Genomic DNA, 23,692 nt, shown 5'->3' with positions numbered 1-23,692 from the left:
TGCCAAAGTGAGAATTGTATGCTCCTGAGAAGTGGGGACAGAAAGGGTCACTGTGCACTGAAGTCCCCAGCAGGCCATGCTTGAATTTTAAGAAAGTGTTCTGCAGGGCACTGATGAGGTCATTCATCAGATGGGAGTTGCAGGGTGCAGCAGTCACAAGGCCAGGCTGAGACCTGAGAAGTTGCTCTGGCTGCTACTTGGAATGTCTCAGAAGGGACTTGCAGCACTTCAGGGGAAGGGGCCTCCAGGAAAGGGTGTGGTTAGTCTGCTGTGCAGGTTGCTTCCTCATCACTGATGCAAACTGGAGAAGAAAGAGTCCTTTTCTGGCTTTTCTATGAGTAAGACTTAAAGAGGAATGTATTTGATTTGGGATTAAGGGAATGATTCACTTAAAAAAAAATAAAAACTGGAAAAGCTTTTCTTAATAATTTTATATTTGCATCATGACTTGGACCATTCTTAAATTTAGAAAACCTTGCATAATGGAACATCATGAACCTTACAGAACATTCTGGGCTTTAGATGCTGTATCTAGAACTCCAAGTACTCAGCTTCTTGTCAGGATTGGGCTTGGGGAGGATTGGTCCTTCAGGTCATTGGAACCAAGGAAGAAAAGGGCTTGTTCTTCTCACAGAGACAAGAAAGAGAACTGGATGGGTCATGGGAAGCAGCCCTGGAATTGAAGTGAGAATTCTTGGGTTTGTTCTTCACTAGTGTGTGACCTTGGGTAGGATGTAGCCTCTTTAAGCTTTGCTTTCCTCATCTTTTGTTTTGAGTCAGAGTCTCACTCGGTCGCCCAGGCTGGAGTGCGGTGGCACACTCATGGCCACCGCAACCTCGACCAACCTCGACCTGCTGGACTCAGGTGATCCTTCCGCCTCAGCCTTCCAAGTAGCTGGAACTGCAGGCATGCACCACTAAGCCCAGCTAATTTTTTGATTTATTGTAGAGATGAGGTTTTGTCAAGTTGTCCAGGCTGGTCTCAAATCTGTAGGCTGAGACAATTTTCTCACCTTGGCCTCCCAAAGTGCTGGGATTATAGGCGTGAGCCATCATGCCTGGCCCATTTTCCTCATCTTTAAACTGGGCTTAAAAATTACCTGCTCCAGTAGTGGGAATCTTCCGGGGGAGGAGGGAGGCACACCTCATCAACAAGGGTACCTGCATAAGGAACATTTGTATACCTAACCCTGAATTGTACTCTACATCTTTAAAATAAAAAATGAGTTAAAAAAACCCACCTCCCCTCACCAAAAAAATTGCCCTCTCGAGGGGTTGTTTGATTTTGTTTTAGCTAAACTGATGCACACAAAAGCACTGTGAATGGTGCATAGCATCTAGTAAGCACTTGGAAAACCTTAGTTTTCCTCTTGAAGATGTTTTTATACCCATATTTTCAAACAGTACATTTTAATCCCCTGACTGTTTAAAAACATTATTTTAAACATTGGGTAAAAGTATACTCATCTAACACTTAGACAAGCACTGTTTTGTAGATCTTACGTGCACATTCTTTTTTTGGGCAGTGTATCTGCTCACCACCAGGGTCTTTGTGGCCCATACTGCAGGGCTCCTCAGTGAGTCCCTGCTGAGTCTTGCCTGGCATCCTGGTGCCATTGCTCTTGCTTGGTGTGGTCATGGACTATTTTTAAAAATCTGAATTTATTTACTATCCACCATCTGTGTAAACATGATTGTTTATGGTTTTCTAGAGACTTTTAGCTGGAGAAATAACCCTATTTGTCCTGGTGACTCATGTGTTACATTGTTCAGACCTGGTCTTGTTAAAACCTGAAAAGAACTACTGCATGAGATTAAGAGCAGGAAACTCACGGGAACATTAGCACCATTGGCAAAATGAAAGGGAATTGCTTTGGAAAGCCAGAGCCTGCTTCCCATTGCTTTTAGAACAAAATCCAATTTCCTTGCTTTGCATGTCTTACAAGGCCCTGTGTGACCTGCTCTGTCTCCAGACTTGGATTGTGAGCCCCCTGTTCCCCTGGTCCTACTGTCCTCCTTTCCCTTGTAAAAATACTTAGAGTAGGCAAAATGTGTGGCGGGCTTTATTCCTTTGTTCAGGCTTTATATTCTACTTGAAATGCCTTTACTTCCCTACTCTGCCTGACGATACTTAGTCACCTTTCAAGATTTTGTTCAAGGATTATATCCTCTATAAAACCTTTTCCAAAGCCACCCAGTTAGAAATGACTCTGCTTTCTGTATAAGTTAGGAATTATCTCAGCTATAAAGAGTGGAAAACCTAATAGTGGATAGCTGATAGGAAAGGTTTTTCTTCTGTTTTTGTTTTTTTAAATTTATTAAGAAGCTGGAAACAAGTATCCTCTCTGTAATTCTGTCTTTCATAATTACCAGATTACCATCTGCAGCTCCAGATAACATACTTGCATACAAGCAGAAAGAGGGGAGAAAGGGAGGTCTAGAGATGTCTGTCTTTTGTTTAATAGAAAAGAAAAAATGTTCTTGACAAAGTCATAGTAGACTTTTGTCCCATCTCAGTGACTAAAAATGTGTCTTGTGGCCACCTCTAGTTGCAAGAGAGACTGAGAAGACAAGTATTTAGCTTTTCTAGAATATGTAATTTAGGTGGGTAGTGGAGAAGGGAGTCAGAAATTGGTGCTTGGTTAGCCAGCCAAAAGTATCTACCGTATCTCTCTTCCAGAGCACTTAGAGAATTTGACTGTACACCTTGTTGACATTTTGAGTCCTTCGTGTGACTTAGAGATCTCTGAAGAGCTGTTTGTGTTCCTAGCCCCCTAGTATTGAGTGGGTAAATAGATGTATCCATTAGAATACTTTGGATAGCAGTTGATAGAAAACCTGACCCAGACTAACTTAGGAAAGAAAGAATTTATGGCACATATACCTGAAAGGTCCAGGGGAGAATTAAGGTAGGTTTGGAATCAAGGTTCAAGCAACCTTGTCAGAACTTGATTTCTTCCTTCTCTGAGCTCTGTCCCCTGCAGTATTGGCTTTAGTTTCAGGTCCCAGGTGGTATGAGAGTGGCAGCTGCAGCTCCAGGCCTCACATCATTGTCCTACAGTGTCAGGAAAAGAGAGAAGGTACTTTAGGGTGACACCTGTGAAGGAAAGCTTTCTTTCAGGAGAAAGAATGTCCCCTTGCTTTTCACTGCCTCTCATGGGGTTATGGACTCAGATCTGAGTCAGTGCTCTCAAACCACATGTCTGCAAGGAAGGAATCTGTAGTTCTCCTAAAGCAAAACCTAGGAATTATTGGGCACAGGAAGAGGGGGAAGTGGATGGTAGGAGGCAACCGACAAGGGCCACTGCAGTGAATGACATCCATCCACATTCAATTCACCCCACTTCAGTGCCCCAGAAAAAATGTCCAGTTTTGTTTCTGTGTGTGTGAACTGTAATGCTTATGAGTCAAGATAATGCATTGACGAACAGCTGTCGTTCTCAAGTCAGAAAGCCTTACCTTGGAAAAGCACTACCTTGAAGTGAGTACATACTGTCTTTTATGAACAACGTTTTGTCTTTCTTGGACTTGTGACACTTTCTGACTCAGAGGCTGGTTATATGCTTCTGTTCTTACTAATAAATAGGTCTGTGTTTTATATGAGATTAATTTTCATATACAGATAAAAGTTTCCAGTTTTAATGTGCTTGCCAGATTTGATTTTTGTGCCTCTCTCTTAAGTGTTTGCCATTTGAAAGCACAAAAAATTAGGCCAAAGTGATGTCTTTGCTCTATAATTCTTCAACCTCTAGCATTTTTTTTTCTCCAAAGATATGCCATGGATAATGCTTCTAGAACAGACTACATGCCATTTCTGGCTCTAAAAATCTGTCATGATTATGTGTGTGGGATAATGATGTGAAAGCATTTTTTTACATTTCAGAAGGGAAGGATAGTAACTAAAATTTATTGATGTGTCTTATTTTTGCCATACATTAATAAACTCCCTTAATGTGATATTGGAAAAACCATGGAATTTTGTTCAGTAGTCTTGTATTTAAATCCTGTATTCTGTTATTAGTTTTGGGACTTTGACAAGCTATTTAACTTTTTCTTCTTGAACTGGGGCTGGTGATACATACCTCACATGCATGGATCAAATAAAATGTTTGGGAATGTGCTTTGTAAGCAGAAAAGTTCCCTGCATATATGAGTTCTGATAGAGGTTTCAGGGAATTTTCCCTCTAATTAGAAGTCACTTTACTGTTCTTTGTCAGTTATTGCTTTTGTTTGTTCATGTTAAATTAAATCAACTGAATTAAGTTCCATCAGGCTTTCAAGAAATGCTGATATATAGCTATTTAGTTATTTAAACAAATTCTTGTATGCAAAGCCAGAAAGTCTCAGTGCCGAAAAATCAGAGTGGGAGTTATGGTGCCCCAAACATCTTTTTGCTCTCCATATTAGCAGGCTGTTCTCACTTCCCAGAAAATTGAGGACTGGTGGGCTCTGGTAAATGAATCTCTCACCAGGAGTTTACCCTCCTGGCTGTAGACATGATGGTTTTTGTTTTTTAATCAGAATGATGATACCAAATCACTGTCAGAAGTTATATATTTTGCTTGGTCTCTCTGTGCCCAATATTTTATATTTTGGAAAGTAAGGAATGGATTATTCTTTATTTCACGAAGCGTAATTGTCAAGACACGTTGTCCAGCTGGGGAGATAGAAGATACAGCCTTTGGCTTTAGAATGCTTACAACCTAGTGGGGAAGATAGGCAGGTGAGCAAATAGTCTTAAAGTTACATTTCACATGCTGTGCAGAAGGAAATACTGGCATAGAGGGTAAGGTATACAGAGGAAGGGTGCTGGTTCAGTGAGGGGACAGAGAGGGGAAGAGGTCCTGGAGAAGACACATCTGGAGTCACCTGGGTCACAGGCCAGGGAGAGTCTTCCGGGTACAGATAGCAGCTTGAGGAAGGGCAGGGAGGCAAGAGGAGAGTGACTTGCCTTTGGTGAACATAGAACACCATTGGTTGAGGAATCTGCTAATCCTTATGGCTAAACAGGGAGTGGAAGAGGTGTGGGAGCTGAGGCTGGTGAATCTTAGATCTCTGGTCGGGAACTCCATGATTATTTGCCTGATAAATTGGTTGGGGCTCTTCCCATTGCAAGTGATAAAAACTTAACTCACACTAGCTTAAGAAAAAAAGAAAAGTTATTGCCTGATGTAACTAGGAACTGTGGGAGAGTTGGCCTCAAGGATCTAAGGACTGACATAATTGATCTGGTGAAAATGGAATTTTTAGACCCTATTATCTTCACTTCTCTTTGTATTGTGTCCTGTTCTCTTTCCTTGTTGGGAAATTTCCTCCTTACGATGGGGCAGGCCTTTCATGACCACAGACAGATCTTGGTTCAGATCATCTCAGACTGGTGTCCTCTGAAGAAGAGAGCAACTTTCTCTGGGCACATATGTGGAAATGTTGGGGAGACACTGGTTGGCCTGGCTCTGTGTTTTCTTGACCCATTTGAGTCTAAAGTGCTAACTGGTGTTGTTATCCTTGACAAGGTCCTTCTCCTAGTGACCACAATGTGACCATCAAAATTAGCATCTTAACATTGATATGTTCCTGCCATGAAGTCTGCATACCCCAGTCAGGTTTTGCCCGTAGTTCAGTAATGCTCTTTATGTCTAAAGCATCTACTTAAGAATCTCACATGTGATTTTGTGACTCCATGTCTTTAGTCTCGGTCAGTTGGAAGAGCTCTTCAGTCTTTCCTTGATGTTCATGACTTGGCAATTTTGAAGGTTATAGGCCAGTTATTTTGTAGACTGTGGTGTTTCCTCATGAATTAGGTCAAGGTCATGCATCTTTGTAAGATAATCACAAAAGTGATGCTCTGTTCCTTTCTATTAGAAGGTAGTCTTAGCGTTGTTTCTTCTTCAGATAGTACCTGCTTGATCTTGGTTTGTCCCATTAGTTGATTGAGGTGATATCTCCCAGACTTCACTGTAAAGTTATTCCTTTTTTCTTTTGTAAAAAATTTTTTTGAGTCAGGGTCTCATTTTGTCACCCAAGCTGGAGTGCAGTGGCATGATCACGGCTTACTGCAGCCTCAAGCTCCTGGACTCTGTGACCTTTCTGCCTCAGCCTCTTGAGTAGTTGGGACTGCAGGCATGCACCATCTTACCTGGCTAATTGTTTTGATTTGTGTAGAGATGAAGTCTCATAATGTTGCCCAGGCTGGTCTTGTACTCCTGGGCTCAAGCGATGCTCCCAGTGTGGTCTCCCAAATTTGCTGGGATTATAGGCACGAGCCACCACACCTAGCTTCCCCTTTGTAATTAGTAGCCATTTGGTGGGCGCATTGAAACTCTGTAAATATATTATTCCTCATCAGATTTCTTTTCTTCCTTTCTTTTTCCCTATCTATCTTACTGTGAATCCGTGGTTTCCTGTTATATATTATTACCATCATCATCATCATCATCATCACCATTATTTTTAGAGACCAGATCTTGCACTGTCAGCCAGGCTGGAGTGCAGTGGCGTGATCATAGTTCACGGCAAACTTGGACTCCTAAACTCAGGTCATCCTCCTGGTTTGGCCTCCTAAAGTGCTGGGATTACAGGTGTGACCCACCCTGCCTGGCCTCTATTATATATTGTTGATGTATAATTGGTATAATGATAAAACCCGTTTTTATCATTATTCTGATGTTCAAATTATACCTGATTTGGCTAGTCGGATCCCCCTCAATCTGGCTTCTGTGTCATGTGCTCATCATTCTTCGAGCACTTTCTTCTCTTCTGGCACAGAAAAATGCCCTGGGCTTATTTTATGCTTTTCCTGCTCCCAGCCCTGCAGTCAGCCATTTCTCCAGAGCCCTGGTTCTTCAGTGGAAGATGGGATTTAGAAGCAAAATGTGGGTGTTGTACATGCTGATTGCTATTGAGGGGGCCACTGTTCTCAGTGGATAGAACTAGGCAGTCTATCTACACATATTATATACAACAATGGCTGTATTTATTTCTGTATCTATACATATTAAAAAACCATGAGTTCACATGGATACCTCCAATTCCAGTCCAATAGTGCAGGGTCCGTCTAGTTTTCTCATAGGTGTAGCTTCCTTCCCTGACGAGAGGTCTGTTTCTCATTATTCTTAATACAGTTACTTATCTGACCGATCCCCTTTGTTACCAGTTGTCCCCATTGTTAATCCCTATCCCCACGTGGAGCGTGGCTCTCTGGGCTATTGCTTTTCCCACCCCCACGGCCCTCTTTGCCCTACGTGGACTCTACCTCCCCATGCTGGTCCTGTGCATATGCCTGCCTACTCTGCCCTCCCTCATGGCTTCAGGACTGAATTGTTAAGGTGGGAGGGAAAGGGAAAGGACATGTTTTGATCTGTTTTGATCAGTAAATAAGCTTGTCCTTAGGCTCTTAGTCTAGCATGGACTGTAGTCACCCCAAAATGCTTTCAAGTAATTATGATTCAGGTACATATTTTGCCTTATTTCATAAAACATTCAAGGCAGCTCATATAAGTATTGTGTTAAAAATAGTTAAAGTAACCAGAGGAATAGGAATAGGAAAATAAAGCGATGGGTTTGTTAGTACCTGGGAATCATAAGGTCCTACATGATGGCTGGAGATGGGAAAAAAGCATGATTCTAATGTAACTAATAGAAAGGAAACAATTGTCTACCAGAGCCTCTGTCTTTCCTAAACAAACACTTAACAGTCACACTGGGGAAATAAACCTCTTCATAATAGTGAGGCAGGACACTTTTTTTGTAGATTCTCTTAAAGAGGAACATTGTGACATATTAATATCCTCAACAACATTCCCACAAAGATCTAAGTAGGTTTCATATGCTGTTTTTCTGTTAGCATTCATTAGTGCAAATTGAGGCCTTGATGCCAGTGTACGGTAGAATAAACCCAGCTCTCCCAGAGGACAAAACAATGTGGTCCTCTATCGCCCGGCTTGCTGCAGCCACCCAGTTGAGAGTATCTAGAATAATGGATGAACTGCTGAGACATCAAGCATCCCTTTATGAATGTGATTTCTCATGAGTGAACTTTTGGCAGGAGTTAGATAGTAGAGAATGCAGTTATATTATTAGGCCTCAAAAAGAGATGGTAGGTGAACAACATCACCAGATGCTCATTGAGAGGTGAAGGCCTATGTTGTTGGTGCTCTCTCAGTGTATGGTCCATGGCAGGTCCTAAGTGAATCTGTATATAGTGATTAAGTGTCCATACTGAATGTAGGATTGTCCCCCCTTCCTAAATCTTTGCTCCTGATCTCCACCTAAAAGGAGGCCTTGCAGTAGCTATGAACTAGGCCAAGGTTTTTCCTTAGAAAATAAGTCTAGAACTATCTAATATGTCAACCAAATGCCTCAAAGTCCTATACCAGGAAACACGGACTTTTTCAGTTTAATTAAAAAAATTTTAAGTCAAGCATTGTAAGTCAGCCCCTATGGACATAGGAAGAGCTCAGTAATATGTACATTTGAAAACTTAAGCTCCCTGTTAGTGTTACAAAATTAATTGGTTGAAAAATATCTACATTAGTGAGTAAATTATCAAACTTGCTATGTAGAATTGTAAGCTATAAGTGAATTTACTATCGACTCTCAGAGCCATTTTCTTTTCTGTTGATGTCTTTCTCAGTTTTGAACAATAAAACTATTTTAGCAATTTACAGGAAAGTACTTACTTGTTCTCTGTAGCATGGGAACATGAACGAGGCTCATCCAAAAGTGGTTTCAAGTAATTATGATGCAACTAATAAAAAAAGGAGCCAGAATACATCCTTACTTTAATTATGTTTCAAAATTCAATTAATCAAATCTTTACTGAATGTTCAAGATGTGCCTGACCCTATGCTAAATGCCAGGGATTCAGTAATGGTCAAGGATGATCTCATATACAGGTACCATTGTCCAGAGTTAAAGCAGAGCTCAGTTCAATGAAAAACTGTAAGCAGTCTTCTTTTATTACTTACAGAATTCTCCAGAAAAGTGATAAAGTGTGTATACAACTGCCAGCAGTAGAATATTAGGTCCCAAATAGTCATTTAGATTATGAACACACTGTGAATGATGGATTATTGAAGAAGATATTAGATTAGAATTCAGGTGCCATTTCTAGTTAACCAATGAGTCTTTAATTGAGGGGGATTAATTTTTTTTTTTATGTACTAATATTGAGCTCTTTCAACCTGGGGAAGAGCTCTAGAATTTATGAAGGTATTTAAATTGATAAAGTTCAAAATCCTCCCATCAGAGTGAGCTTTGAGTAATTTGATGCTTTTACAACTTTTTTTTTTTTTTAATTGGTATCTCACTCTGTTGCCCAGGCCGGAGTGCAGTTGCATGATCACAGCTCACTGCAGCCTCGAACTCCTAGGCTCAGGTGATTCTTCCACCTCAGCCTTCTAGGTAGCTGGGACTACAGGCTCCACCATGCCTGGCTACTTAAAAAAAATTTTTTTTTGGATAGATGAGTTCTTGCTTTATTGTCCAGGCTGATCTTAAATTCTTGGGCTCAAGTAATTCTCCTTTCTCGGACTCCCAACGTGCTAGGGTTACAAGTGTGAACTACTGTGCCTAGTTGATGCTTTTAAGACTTAAACTTTTAAGTTAATTATACTATTTGAGGAGATTACAGGCTTTTATTAAAAAAGGAGTTTAGGCTGGGTGTGGTAGCTCACACCTGTAACCTCAACTCTTTGGGTGGTCAGTATGGAAGAATCATCTGAGCCCAGGAGATCAAGGCTGTGATCATGCCACTGCACTCCAGTTTGGACAATAGAGTGAGACCCCTGACTAAAAAAAAAAAAAAAAAAAAAGTTTAGAGGCCCCAATTCAGGGCAGTTTATCAGGGTCCCAGATACCAATCAGGATGCAGCCTCCGTGTTCTCACCAGGTTCACACCAATGTCCAGAATTTTCTCTTATACATGGTGTAATGGCCAAGCTGTAATCTTCCTCAAGAATTTACTAAACTAGAATTGTTTGGAGATGGTAAGAAAAGGATAGTAGTGTTAGGGTCACACTCCCAGCTGGGCCTCCAGAATGTTAAATCAGGCTTACTGGGGGTGTAGGGTGTCTGGTGTGTGATCCGATGCCATGAAAAAGATGCAAAGAATTGCACAAAAGTTAGGTTTAAAAAGATATTTTATTTAAAAGTAAATCAGAGAGAGAAATAAAGAGGAGATTCACCTCCTCAATATAGTGAAGGGGACTAAAGCCAGGAAACATGGCGACAGCCATAGCTCAATGAGCACATGGCCACACCAGAGTCTAGTAAGGCAATGCTGATGGCAGTGGTCGTGGCAATGGCAAATGGCTGCTTGTAGTTGAGTCCTTTTAACCATTTCCCTCAGATAGGGGAAGGTCATTAAGGTGATTGGGTGGTGGTCTGCTCCATGATGAAGGGGCAGATAAGCACAGGTACTGACATCAGGTGATAGACAGCAGGCAGATGGGTACATTAGTAACATGACTGCTGCCATGCTGGTGGGCTAGAATGGGGGAGACAAGGGGAGGCATTTTTGCTGCAAGAGACTTATTAGATGTTTGCGTTGTGATCCACAAACTCCTTGACCAAAAGGTGGTCATATTATCATTTCTATAACTTTGACCAGCCAAGGGGTGATCTTTGATCTTCTGCCTCCACAAGAAACCTATCTGAAAGTTTACTAGAGATTATTATGCTAAACTATGAATTGAAAGGTTGGGCTGTTGGGCTGTCCTGGTCTTGCATCTGATGGAGATTAGCCAAGGGGGTGGGGTAGGCTGCTTGACCTGCAGTTGAATGTCTGAATGCTTCCTAAAACCTATCTGTTGGAAATTTATCTATGTCTAACCTGTGCTAGATTCAAAGCATGTCAGGGGTAAAGTCTAAGGAAAAATGGCCATGCTGAGGCAAAAAGACTATGCTAAACTAAGTTTATTCTAGGTTTCTTTAGGTACCTCCTTTCAAGTAATATTCAGGAGTAGGAATGGAGTGGTTCTGCTTTGCTAACCTGGCCAAAATGGTTGCCCTTTTCAGCTAGTTCAATCATGCCAGGACTTGGAACAAGTGACCTCCACATTGTTCCAAATATGGGCAGTTGAGGCCAGATTTGTCATTTCCCATCTGTTAAGAGATATCCAGCCGGGCTCGGTGGCTCAGTCTGTAATCCTGCGCCTTTGGGAGGCTGAGGTGAGTGGATTGCCTGAGCCCGTGGGTTCGAGACCCGCCTGGGCAGGGAGACCTCATCTCTTCAATAAATCAAAAAGTCAGCCGGGCGAGGTAGCGCGTGCCTGTAATTCCGGCTACTCGGAAGGCTGAGGCGGAAGGATCGCCGGAGCCCAGCAGGCGAGGCTGCAGTGGCCGGGAGCGGCCACTGCACTCCAGTCTGGGCGACAGAGTGAGACTCCAACTAAAAAAAAAAGAGATATCCAATGAGTTCTTAGATATGTTTCCCTTGTAAATATGGTTGATGAATTAAAAACTAAGAAACAAGAAGTGTGTTGTTTCTTTTTTCATTCCTCTCAACCAATTTGTTTTATATCACTTTCCTAATTAGTGTTCCACTGTCGCTTTGCATGATCCCAGTCGGCTATAGTATACTGAGGGAAGTCAGGTTTTTAAAATGTTAACAGTTTCCAAATGGAGTCTGTCAAAATAATCCTTGTCTTGGACACTTAATCCCTGAAATTCTGCTTTACTGTTGGCAGCTTCATAGGCCAAATACAATCTTATTAGTTCTGCAGCTAAAGACAGATACAGTCCTAGTGTATCTGAGTTTTAACAGATAAAAAATTAAATGATTCTGATTCTACATGATAAGGGCATAATGAAGGGGTACAAACAAAGAGAAGAGAGTCAAAGCATGTTGGATATAATCCTTGGTTTAAAGAATGTTGGTTTATAAGCACTACGTGCTACCTTGGATTCTTGTGGGCTCTGGATGAGAATCATACATGTGACCCAGACTCTCCCAGGGCTGGGGTGTGGGAAGTTGACAGGGACAGTTTGTTGAGAGTGTAGGAATGCTTTATATAGGAGAGGATTACACTAGATGTCTGAGATCCCTTCCAGATTTGAGAGATAGTGATTTCGTGGATACTATAAGACTGTCTTTATTACTTAATATAGATTAGGCTATGGTGTGGCAAAAGATAAATCCTAAAATCCTGATTTGCTGCAACAAAGGTTTATGTCTCACACAAGTTCCATGCCAGTTGGGCAGTTTTCCAGGGTGGCTGACCTCCCTGAGGTTGCTCAGTGCTTCAGGTCACTTTCATCCTGTGCTTTACCTTCTCAGCATCTGGCTTGCAGGGTTGCCACATGGTGGAAGGAGATTGCTGGAGGCTGGCACAGAACTTTAAAGTACTTTGTCTCAGAGGACCCGTGTGGTTTCCATACAACCCGCTGGCCAGGGTTACTCACCTGGCCTTACCTTCTAGCACAGAGTCTGGGAGGTGGGGGTTGGGGAGCACATCAAAACATGGTCAGTAAGTGTCACTGACAAACTTCCAGTCTTCCCCACCCCCACTCCTTGTCCTTTCAGTCCCAGGTCTAGGAATATTCCAGGTTACCATCTTGCCAAACTGGTCACGAGAGAGGTCTTAAAGTGCTGTGGTTTAAGAGCATAGTGTCTCCAATCGCCAATTTCCGGCTGTGGATTTTGGGCAGTGTGCTTAATCACAACTATTTGTGCCAATTTCTTTATTGATAATGTGGAGACAATAGTAATAGTACCCAGACTAAGAAGGTGGTTGTGATGTTCAATTGAGATAATATGAAAAGGAAGTGGTTAGCACAGTGCCTGCATATGCTTAGGCTCCATGGATTAGTACATTTTCAGTAAGTGCTAGCTGGATGAATTTGAGCATGAGTGTGAATTAGCAGATATCCACAACTGGGAAAGCAAGATACAGATTATGCTGCTGGAGAAGTGGTGTAAATAAAGCAGAGGGTCTGTTAACCTTCTGATGTGGTGCCTTCTCATCCCATGGATCATGGTCTGACTTCCACTTGCTGTGGACAGGCCCATCAGGAAAGGGAGAGGCAGAGAGAAAAGAGCCAGTCTGTGCTGAGCAGTGGATACTGTGCCAGGAGCATTTCACTGAATCCTTCACAGTTCCTTGGGGGAGGTTGGTGACTCTAACTGCATTTTATAGACAAGGAACTGAAGCTTTAGCAAAGGCAAGGCACTTGCCCAAAGGCATACAGCTGGTAAGTAGTGCAGTGAGATTTCAACCATCTCTGGGCCCAATTCACAGCCCACAGAGGGAAATGGCCACTCCCAGAGCCCCGGGGAACTCTTTTTTTCTCCCTAGGATAGTCCTGAATTACTACATGAAGCATTCTTCTGCTTTGTCCTGCTGAATTTGAGTGCTTTTTCCTTCTTTGAGTTTATCTTTTATTTTGACTGATTTACTGTTTTTCTAACACATAATATTTGGTAGTATTTATCCTGAAACCAAGCTAACAAGGCAGTTGAAGTATCTGTGTTCCGTTTGAAACAACAGGCGTGTGAAACTGTTGAACCTTCCTGCTAGCCTCCGGCCACACAAAATGAAAAGCTTGCTGGGTCAGAACATGTCGACCAAAAGTCCCTTCATCTATTCACCGATTATTGCACACAACCGTGGAGAAGAGCGGAACAAGAAAATAGGTAGGACACTTATCCTGCTTTCTGTCTGTGCTCTGCCCCTGATTTCCTTTTTAGATTTTTCAGAATGGAATTTCAGGTCAATTCAGTCATGCGTGTACACACACATGCATGTGTGTGTGTGTATATACTCTCATGTATGTTTATTTGGTTTGCTGCCTTAGGCAGATCTGATTTTTAAAAAGCCTATTTCATATAAGGTGATTTTGTAGAAGTTCTAGGAACCAGAAAGACTTCTGTTATTTGATCCTTATGTGAACTACAGAAGAGCGTTAATTGGAGATTAGAGTGACTTTCCAAGGTCTGATGTGATTTCTGAATCATCAAAGAAAGATTGAGGGTTGAATTATGTTCAGTATTGCCTAGGGGATGAGGTCCTTCTATTATTTTCTCTTGTGAACACAGGTGATTAGGTTAGATAGTCCTGGGATTGAGCTGTGTTGGGAATGGGACACTCTCATTCTTGGAAATTTCTCCTGTGCTTTTTCTGTGTCTAAGTTCTTGACCACTTCCCAGCCCAGACCTTCCCATGTCCTTCCTGTAGCAGACCCAGGGCTCGATGGGTTCCACTTACACTGTCCCTCGGCATCCTTTACGAAGCCTGGCGGTGACACTAGGTTCTGCCTCCCTCTCTGCCACAAAGACAAACCCAAGGGCCCCTTGCTTTTGAGATTGTGGTTGCTGGTCATTGGCAATCACTGCTGATCAAGCCTGCATATTGCGGTGACAAATCTCAAGGGTTTGGAAGCGGGCTTTGCTTGGTGACTGCCGATTTCTTCCTAAGAGTATAAGTAGAGACCCATGGAACTTTTGTACTCTGCTTTTGATATTCAGCATTTTTCTTTTTCCATCTCTATTTCTACTCTTAATTTCTATATTCCTATTTTACAAAAAAGGCATTCCAACTCCTCCTTCTGCGATGCTCTTCTTTCCAGGAGATAAACTTCCTGTTGCACTTACAAGACCTCCCATACCCTCATCATGGACTGCAGGCGCTGTGTGAGCAGGGCCAGGTCAGGCTCAGGGCTTTTATATTGCTGTTCCCTCTGCCTGGAACTCATCCCCTGGCTGTTGTTGGCTCACTTGCTGTCACATTGTTTTGGCCTCTTTTCTGATGTCCCCTTCTTAGAGGGTTCTCTGATTCCAGCACTTTACAGGCCACTCCTCCCATCCTCCTCTACCTGTGCTGCCTGGGTTTCTCTTCGTAGTCTTTTTTTCTTTCTCTTTTTCTTTCTTTTTTTCTTTCTCTTCCCCCCCTTTCTTTTATTTGAAAGATGTGGAGTACAATTCAGGATCAGGTATAAAAGTAGACATCATACAGGTAAAGTTTGGACCTCCCTTTGGTCCCCACTTTGCCTGGTTTGAGATCACATACCCTTATTGAAGTTGTGTTTCCACCTGCACCCTGGCCAGTATCCTGCTACTGCCATTCTCTTTCTTAGTGCTTTCTGTAAACGTTCAGGGTCCACTTATGAGTGAGAACATATGGTAGTCAGATCATTGTTTCTGTAATAGGTCACTGAGTATGATAGACTCTAAATCCATCCCAGTTGCTGCGAAGTTCATATGTTGGTCCTTCTTTTTTCTTTTTTTTTTTTTGAGTTGGAGTCTCACTCTGTCGCCCAGACTGGAGTGCAGTGGCCACTGCTGGCCACCGCAGCCTCGACCTGCTGGGCTCCAGCAATCCTTCCGCTTCAGCCTTCCAAGTAGCTGGAACTACAGGCGTGCGCTACCACACCCGGCTAGTTTTTGATTTATTGTAGAGATGAGGTCTCGCCAAGTTGCCCAGGCGGGTCTCAAACCTGCGGGCTCAGGCAATCCACTCACCTCAGCCTCCCAAAGGCGTGGGATTACAGGCTGAGGCACCGAGCCCAGCTTTGTTTGTCCTTCTTTATGGCTGTATAATATTCCATCGTGTGTGTGTGTGTGTGTGTGTGTGTGTGTGTATCACATTTTTTTATCCAGTCCAGTTTCGGTGGGTAGCACAGTTGGTCTCATGTTTTTGCTATTGTGAATAGTGCTGCAAAAAACATGCGTGCACAGGTATCTTTTGTAGAATGATTTAAGTTCTTTTGGGTATATTCCCAGTAGGGGGGATTACTGGGTCTTATGGAAGGTCAATTTCTAGTTCTTTTAGAAATCACCACACTGCTTTCCATAGAGGTTGAACTAGTTTGCATTCCCACCAGCAGTGTAGAAGTGTTCTCTTTTCTCCACATTCTCGCCAGCATCTGTTGTTTTATTACACTTATTTATTTTTTAAAAATTATTTTATTTTATTTTAAAGATGTGGGGTACAATTCAGGATTAAGTATACAGTGTTGTTTGTTTTATTAATGATAGCCATTCTTACTGGGGTTAAGTGGTATCTCAATGTGGTTTTGATTTGCATTTCTCAGATGATTAGTGAGGCTGAGCACTTTTTCATGTGTCTGTTTGCTGCTGTATATCTTCTTTGAGAAGTGTCTATTCATATCTTTTGCCCACTTTTTAATGGGGCTGCTTGTTTTTTTTCTTTTGGCATGGTTAAGTTCCTTGTAGATCCTGGATATTAGGCCTTTATCAGATATATAGTAGGCAAATATTGTTTTCCCATTCTGTGGACTGTCTCCCTGCTCTCTTGATGGTTTCTTTTGCTTTACAGAAGACTTTCACCTTTAATGAGGTCCCGCTTGTCTGTCTTATCTCTTATGACATGGGCTTTTGGGGTTTTGATCAGGGATTGGTTGCCTACTCTGATTTCTGTAAGAATATCTCCTGCGCTTTCTGTTTCTTATTGTTTGAGGTTTTACGTTTAGGTCTTTGATCCATTTAGAGTTGATTTTTGTGTATGGTGCTAGGTAGGGGTCCTGTTTCAATCTTCGGAATGTGATCAGCCAGTTTTCCCAGCACCATTTACTAAATAGGTTCTCTTCTCCCCAGTGGTTGTTGGTGGAAGCTTTGTCAAAGATGAGTTGGTTGAGAAATTGAGGTTTTGCTTCCAGAATCTCTATCCTGTTCCATTTGTCCATATGCCTGTTCTTGTACCAATACCAAGCTATTTGATTATGTAGTCTTATAGTAAAGTTTAAAGTCTGGAAGTGTGATACTTGCTGCTTTGTTTCTTTTGCTAAGGATTGTTTTGGCTATTTGTGGTTGTTTATGTTTCCATAAAAATTTCTGTATTGTCATTTCCAGGTCTGAAAGGTTGTTTATGTTTCCATAAAAATTTCTGTATTGTCATTTCCAGGTCTGAGAGGAATGATATTGGTAATTTAATGGTATTGCCCTGAATCTGTAGATTGCCTTTGGTAGAATGGACATTTTAACAATGTTGATTCTTCCAAGTCATGAGTATGGAACATTTTTCCATTTGTTTGTGTCTTCTTGGATTTCTTTGAGCAGTGTTTTGTGGCTTTCATTGTAGGGGTCTTTGACTTCTCTGGTTTGGAAGGTGCCGAGGTATTTTATTTTATTTTTGTGATTATTGTGAATGAGGTTGTGCTTTTTATTTACTTCTCTGCCTGTTTGTTGTTGGTATATAAGAATGTAACTGTCTTTTGCACATTTATTTTATACCCCGAGACCTTGCCAAAGTCTTTTATCAGTACTTGGAAGTTTTTGACAGATTCTCTTGAATTTTTGAGGCATAGGATCATATTGTCAGCAAAGAGGGATAATTTAACTTCCTCCTTTGCTATTTGGTTACCCTTGATATCCTTCTTTTGTCTAATTGCTATAACTAGGACATCTAACACAATGTTGAGCAGGAGGGGTGAGAGTAGGTAGCCTTGTCTTGTTCTAGTTTTCAGGGGAAATGCTTCCAGTTTCTGTCCATTTAGTAATATGCTGGCTGTGGGTTTATCGTAGAAGGAACTTAACTGTTTTGAGGTATGCTCTTTCTATGCCTAGGTGTTCAAGGGTTTTTTATTAAGAAGGGATGGTGGATCTTATCAAAATCTTTTTCTGCACCTAATGATATAATTATGTGGTTCTTGTTTTTACATCTGTTGATGTATTTAATTACATTTATGGTCTTGGGAATGTTGAACCAGCTCTGCATCTCAGGGATGAAGCCTACTTGGTCATGGTGGATGACTTTTGAGATGTGTTGTTAGATCCAATTTGCTAGAATCTTGTTGAGAATTTTGCATCTATGTTCATTAGGGTTATTGGCCTGTAGTTCTCTTTTTTTGTTGGATTTTTTCCCGGTTTGGGTATTGTGTGATGTTAGCTTTGTAAAATGATTTGGGGAGAATTCTGTTTTTCTCAATTGCCTGGAATACTTTCAATAGGGTTGGTATCAGCTCCTCCTTGTATGTTTTGTAGAATTCTACTGGAAAGTTGTCTGGTCCAGAGAGTTTTTTTTTTAATGTAGGTAGTTTTCTTATGATAGACTCAATTTTCTGGGTTGTTATTGGTCTATTTAGTGTTTCAGTGTCTTCTTGTTTCAACCTTGGGAAGTTGTGTGATGTCAGAAAATCCTCCATTTCATTTAGGTTTTCAAGTTTGTTTCCATATAGGTGTGCATAGTAATCTCTGATAATCTTTCGTATTTCTTTGGGGTCAGTTGTGATTTGATCTTTTGCATATCTGATTGTATTTATTTGGTTTTTTTTCTCTCTTTTCCTTGGTCATTCTGGCTAGGGGTCCATCAATCTTGTTTATTCTTTCAAAGAACAAGCTTTTTGTTTTGTTGATTTTTTTCTATGACATTTTTGTGTTCTATGTCCTGTTATTTGGGCTTTTACTTTGGTGATCTAGATTCTTCTGCTAAAATTGAGGTATTGGTGGTCTTGTCTTTCTAACTCCCTTAGGTAATTTGTTAGGCTGTTAACTTGTGGTCTTTCCATTTTTTTGCTGTGTATTTGTAGAGATATAAATTCCCCTCTTAGAACTGTTTTCATGGCATCCCAGAGGTTTTGGTAAGATGCTTCTTCATTTTCATTTGTTTCCAGGAATCTTTTAATTTCTGTTTTGATTTCTGTGTTGACTCAGTTGTTGTTCAATGTCATGCTGTTTAGCATCCATGTCTTTTTGTGTTTTCGGGGAGTTTTGTTGGTGTTGATATTTTTATTTATTCTATTGTGGTCTGAGAAGGTGCATGGCAGTATTTTGATCTTAAGAAATTTGTTTATGTTTGATTTATGGTGGAGAATGTGATCGGTCTTAAAGTATGTTCCATGTGTTGATGAGTAGAATGTATATTCTGTGGGGGGGGTGGTGTTTTGTAGGTAACTATTAAATCCATTTGGTCAAGTGTCAAGTTGAGGATCTGAATCTCTTTGTTGATTTTTTGCTTTGATGATCTATTTATCGCTGTTAGTGGGGTATTTAAGTCCCTAGCTGTAATAATGTTAGAATCATTGTCTTTTTTTTGTTTATTTAGTAGTTGCTTTATAAATGCTGGTGCTCCTGAGTTGGATGGATATATGTTTAGGATGATTATTTCTTATTGATGAATTGAACCTTTTATCATTATGTAGTGCCCTTCCGTCTCCTTTTAGATTTTTGATAGATTAAAGGTTGTTTTGTCTGATATTAAGATTGCAACTCCTGCCTTCTTTTGTGATCCATTTGTCTGGAAGTTCATTTTCTGTCCTCTAACTTTGAGTCTGTATGCATCCATCGTGGTAAAATGAATTTCCAGGATGCAGAAAATTACCGGGTCATGGTTTTTTATCCAGTGTGCCATTCTGTGTCTTTTTAGTGGTCATAGCACTTCTTTCTTTTTTTATTTTATTTTATTTTTTATTTTAAATTTTAAATATTTGGGGTACAATTCAGGGTTAGGTATACAAATGTTCATTATGCAGGTACCCTTGTTGATGAGGTGTATCCCCTCCTCCCCTGACGGTTTCCCACTATTGCCATTCCTGCTCCTGCCCTCCCCTGGCAGTTTTCCACTACTGGCAATCTCTTTCTTGTAGTATTGTGATAGTTGTTCAAGGCCCACTTATGAGTGAGAAGCTGTGATACTTGATTCTTTGTTTCTGTGATAGATCACTCAGTATTATAGACTCTAAGTCCTTCCAAGTTGCTGCGAAGTTAATAATTTTGTCCTTTTTTTTTTTTTTTTTAGTCAATGTCTCACTCCATCGCCCAGACTGAAGTGCAGTGGTATGCTCACAGCCACCCCAGCATCAAACCACTGGGCTCAGGTGATACTTTCACCTCAGCCTTCCAAGTAACCAAAACTACAGGTGTGCACTATCACACCCAGCTAACTTTTTGATTTATTGTAGAGATGAGGTCTTGCCAAGTTGCCCAGGCTGGTCTTTGAACCTGTGGGCTCAGGCAATCCTTTTGCCTTGGCTTCCCAAAGTGCTGGGAAGCTATTTTGTCTTTCTTTATGACTGTGTAACAGTCCATCGTATATGTGTACCACATTTTAAAAATCCAGTCCTCTTTTGATGGGCAGTACAGTTGGTTCCATGTTTTGCTATTGTGAATAATGCTGCATAAACATATATGTACAGGTGTGAATAATGCTGCAATAAATGTGTGTGCAGGTACCTTTTTCATAGAGTGATTTCTTAGAGTATATTCCCAGTAGGGGGATTGCAGGGTCATATGGGAGGTCAGTTTTTAGATCTTTTAGGAATTGCCACACTATTTTCCACAGAGGTTGTACTCGTTTACACTCTAACCAACAGTGTAGAAATGTTCCCTTTTCCCTGCATCCTCTCTGGCATTTGTTGTTTTTTGAGTTATTGAGGATGGCCATCCTGACTGGTGTTAGGTGGTATCTCCGTGTAGTTTTAATTTGTGTTTCTTTGATGACTACTGAGGCTGAGCATTTTTTTCACATATCTGTTGGCTGCTTGTATGTCTTCTCTTGAGAAGTGTCTGTTGATATCTTTTGCCCATTCTGTGTTTTTTTTTTTAAACAAATGAAAGAGACTTTCTTTCTTTTTTTTTTTTTTTGAGTTGGTGTCTCACTTTGTCACCCAAGCTGGAGTGCAGTGGCATGCTCACAGCCACCCCAGTGTTGACCTGCTGGACTCAGGCGATTGATCCTTCCACCTCAGCCTTATAAGTAGCCAGAACTACAGGCACACACTACCACACCTGGCTAATTTTTTGATTTATTGTAGAGATGAAGTCTCACCAAGTTGCCTAGGCTGTTCCCGAACCCGTGGGCTCAGGCAATCCCCTCAACTCGGCCTCCCAAAGTGCTGGGATTACAGGCTTGAGCTACCGTGCCCGGACTATTTCTTTTCTTTTCTTTTTCTTTTTTTTTTGTTTTTTGAGTTAGAGTCTCACTCTGTAACCCAGACTGAGTACAGTGGCCGCTCCCGGCCACTGCAGCCTCGACCTGCTGGGCTCCGCTGATCCTTCCACCTCAGCCTTCCGAGTAGCTGGAATTACAGGCACATACTACCATACCCGGCTGATTTTTTGATTTATTGTAGAGATGAGGTCTCGCCAAGTTGCCCAGGCAGGTCTTGAACCTGCGGACTCAGGCAATCAACTCACCTCAGCCTCCCAAAGTGCAGGATTATAGGCTGAGCCACCGAGCTCGGCTGTCTTTTTTTTTTTTTAATTTTAAGTTTTTTATTTTAAAGATGTGGGGGTATAATTTAGGGTTGAGTATACAAATGTTCGTTATGCAGGTACCCTTGTTGATGAGGTACGCCTCCCCACCCACCGCCCTCGGCAGAATCCCACAACTGCCAATCCCACCCCTTGGCAATTTCCCACTACTGACAATCCTTTTCTTTCTTTCTTTCTTTTTTTTTTTTTTGAGTTGGAGTCTCACTCTGTCACCCAGACTGGAGTGCAGTGGCCACTCCTGGCCACCGCAGCCTCCACCTGCTGGGCTCCAGCCATCCTTCAGCCTCAGCCTTCCAAGTAGCTGGAACTACAGGTGCACGCTATCATGCCGAGCTAATTTTTTGATTTATTGTAGAGCTGAGGTCTTGCCAAGTTGCCCTGGCGAGTCTTGAACCTGTGGGCTCAGGCAATCCACTCACCTCAGCCTCCCAAAGCGCGGGATTACAGGCTGAGCCACCGAGCCCAGCTCTACAATCCTTTTCTTATAGTATTCTGATAATTGTTCAAAGTTCACTTATGAATGAGAACATGTGATACTCAGTTCTTTGTTTCTGTGATAGATCACTCAGTATTATAGACTCTAAGTCCGTCCAAGTTGCTGTGAAGTTTATGATTTTGTCCTTCTTTATGGCTGCATAATATTCCATCATGTATATGTACAACATTTTAAAAATCCAATCCTCTTTTGTTGGGCAGCACAATTGGTTCCATGTTTTTGCTATTGTGAACAATGCTGCAATAAACATGCATTTGTAGGTATCTTTTTCATGGATTGATTTGAGTTCCTCTGAGTATATTCCCAGTAAGGGGATTGTGAGTTTGTACGAAAGGTCAATTTTTAGACCTTTTAGGATCCACCAAATTGTTTTTCCCAGAGGTTGTACTAGTTTATACTCCCACCAGCAGTGTAAAAGTGTTCCCTTTTCCCCGCTTCCTTTCCAACATCTGTTGTTTTTTGAGTTATTGAGGATGTCCATCCTGACCGGAGTTAGGTGGTATCTCAGTGTGGTTTTAGTTTGCATTTCTTTGATGACTAGTGAGGGTGAGCATTTTTTCATGTATCTGTTGGCTGCTTGTTCGTCTTCTTTTGAGAAGTGCCTATTCATATCTTTTCCCCACTTTGTAATGGGGCTGGTTTTTTCTTTTTGGCATGTTTGAGTTCCTTGTAGATCCTAGATGTTAGGCCTTTGTCAGATATACAGTTGGCAAATATTTTTCCCAGTCTATGGGCTTTCTCCCTGCTCTGTCGATGGTTTCTTTGGCTTTGCAGAAGCTTGTCAGTTTGATGAGGTCACACTTGTCGATCTTATCTCTTATCACATGGGCACTTGGGGTTTTGGTCAGGAATTGATTGCCAGTTCCAATTTCCATAAGGGTGTCTCCTGTGTTTTCTGAGGTCCTGTTTGAGGTTTTACATTTAGGTCTTTGATCCACTTAGAGTTGATTTTTGTGTATGGTGATAGGTAGGGGTCTTATTTAATCTTCTACATGTGGTCAGCCAGTTTCCCAGCACCATTTACTGAATAGGTAGGTTCTCCTCTCTCTAGTGGTTGGAGGTGGAGACTTTGTTGAAGATGAGCTGGTTGAGAAATTGAGGTGGCCAGGCCTGGTGGCTCAGCCTGTAATCCCAGACTTTGGGAGGCCGAGGTGAGAGGATTGCCTGAGCCCTCAGGTTTGAGAGCAAAGCTGGGCAACGTGGTGAGACCTCGTCTCTACAACAAATCAAAAATTAGCTGGGCGTGGTAGCATGTGCCTGCAGTTCCAACTACTTGTAAGGCTGAGGTGGAAGGATTGATGGAGCCCAGCAGGTTGATGCTGGGGTGTAAGCCCTTAGCCCTTGCACAAAGCATTTAAACTTCCTGAATCTGTGAGTGTGCCACTGCACTCCAGTCTGTGTGAGACTCCAACTCAAAAAAATAAAATAAAAAAAAGAAAGAAAGAATCTGAGAAATTGAGGTTTTTGCTTCTGGAATCTCTATCCTGTTTCATTGGTCTGTATGCCTGTTTTTGTACCAATACCGGCTGTTTTGATTATTATAGCTTTATAATAATGTTTATGTTTCAATATGAATTCCTGTACTGTCGTTTCCAGGTCTGAGAAGAATGCTGCTGGTAATTTAATGGATATTGCATTAAATCTGTAGATTGTCTTGGGTAGGATGGACATCTTAACAATGTTGATTTTTTTCAATCCATGAGCATGGGATATTTTTCCATTTGTTTGTGTCATCTTTGATTTCTTTGAGCAGTGTTTTGTAGTTTTCATTGTAAAGTTCTTTGACTTCTCTGGTTAGGAAGATGCCAAGGTATTTCATTTTTTTCATGGCTATTATGAATGGGATTGCATAGCACTTCTTTCTGATATCTATGTTTATCTGTTTATGTTATTTCTCCTTCAGTGTCATATGAGGACAGGAACTGTGTCTTGCTCTCTGTTATATCCCCAGCACCTAGAATCATGATAGCTTAATGAATGAATAGAGCAGTTATTATGAATCTCATTTTAGAGAGAAAGAAACAGATTCA

General features: G+C 41.4%; 1 protein-coding gene across 1 annotated transcript in view; it reads left to right on the top strand.

The window, feature by feature from the left end:
- TRAPPC9 (trafficking protein particle complex 9) overlaps positions 1 to 23,692 on the top strand; it is a 586,383-nt gene that overhangs the window by 144,650 nt on the left and 418,041 nt on the right. The window contains exon 11 of the mRNA XM_021706983.1: positions 13,488 to 13,633. Coding sequence (XP_021562658.1) covers positions 13,488 to 13,633 — 146 coding nt within the window. The remainder of the gene's footprint in view (positions 1 to 13,487; positions 13,634 to 23,692) is intronic.

Source organism: Carlito syrichta, unplaced genomic scaffold (assembly GCF_000164805.1).
Source record: "Carlito syrichta isolate Samal-C Ts95f unplaced genomic scaffold, Tarsius_syrichta-2.0.1 Scaffold316275, whole genome shotgun sequence".
Classification (NCBI taxonomy): domain Eukaryota; kingdom Metazoa; phylum Chordata; class Mammalia; order Primates; family Tarsiidae; genus Carlito; species Carlito syrichta.
This window is presented reverse-complemented; position numbering and strand designations above follow the sequence as displayed.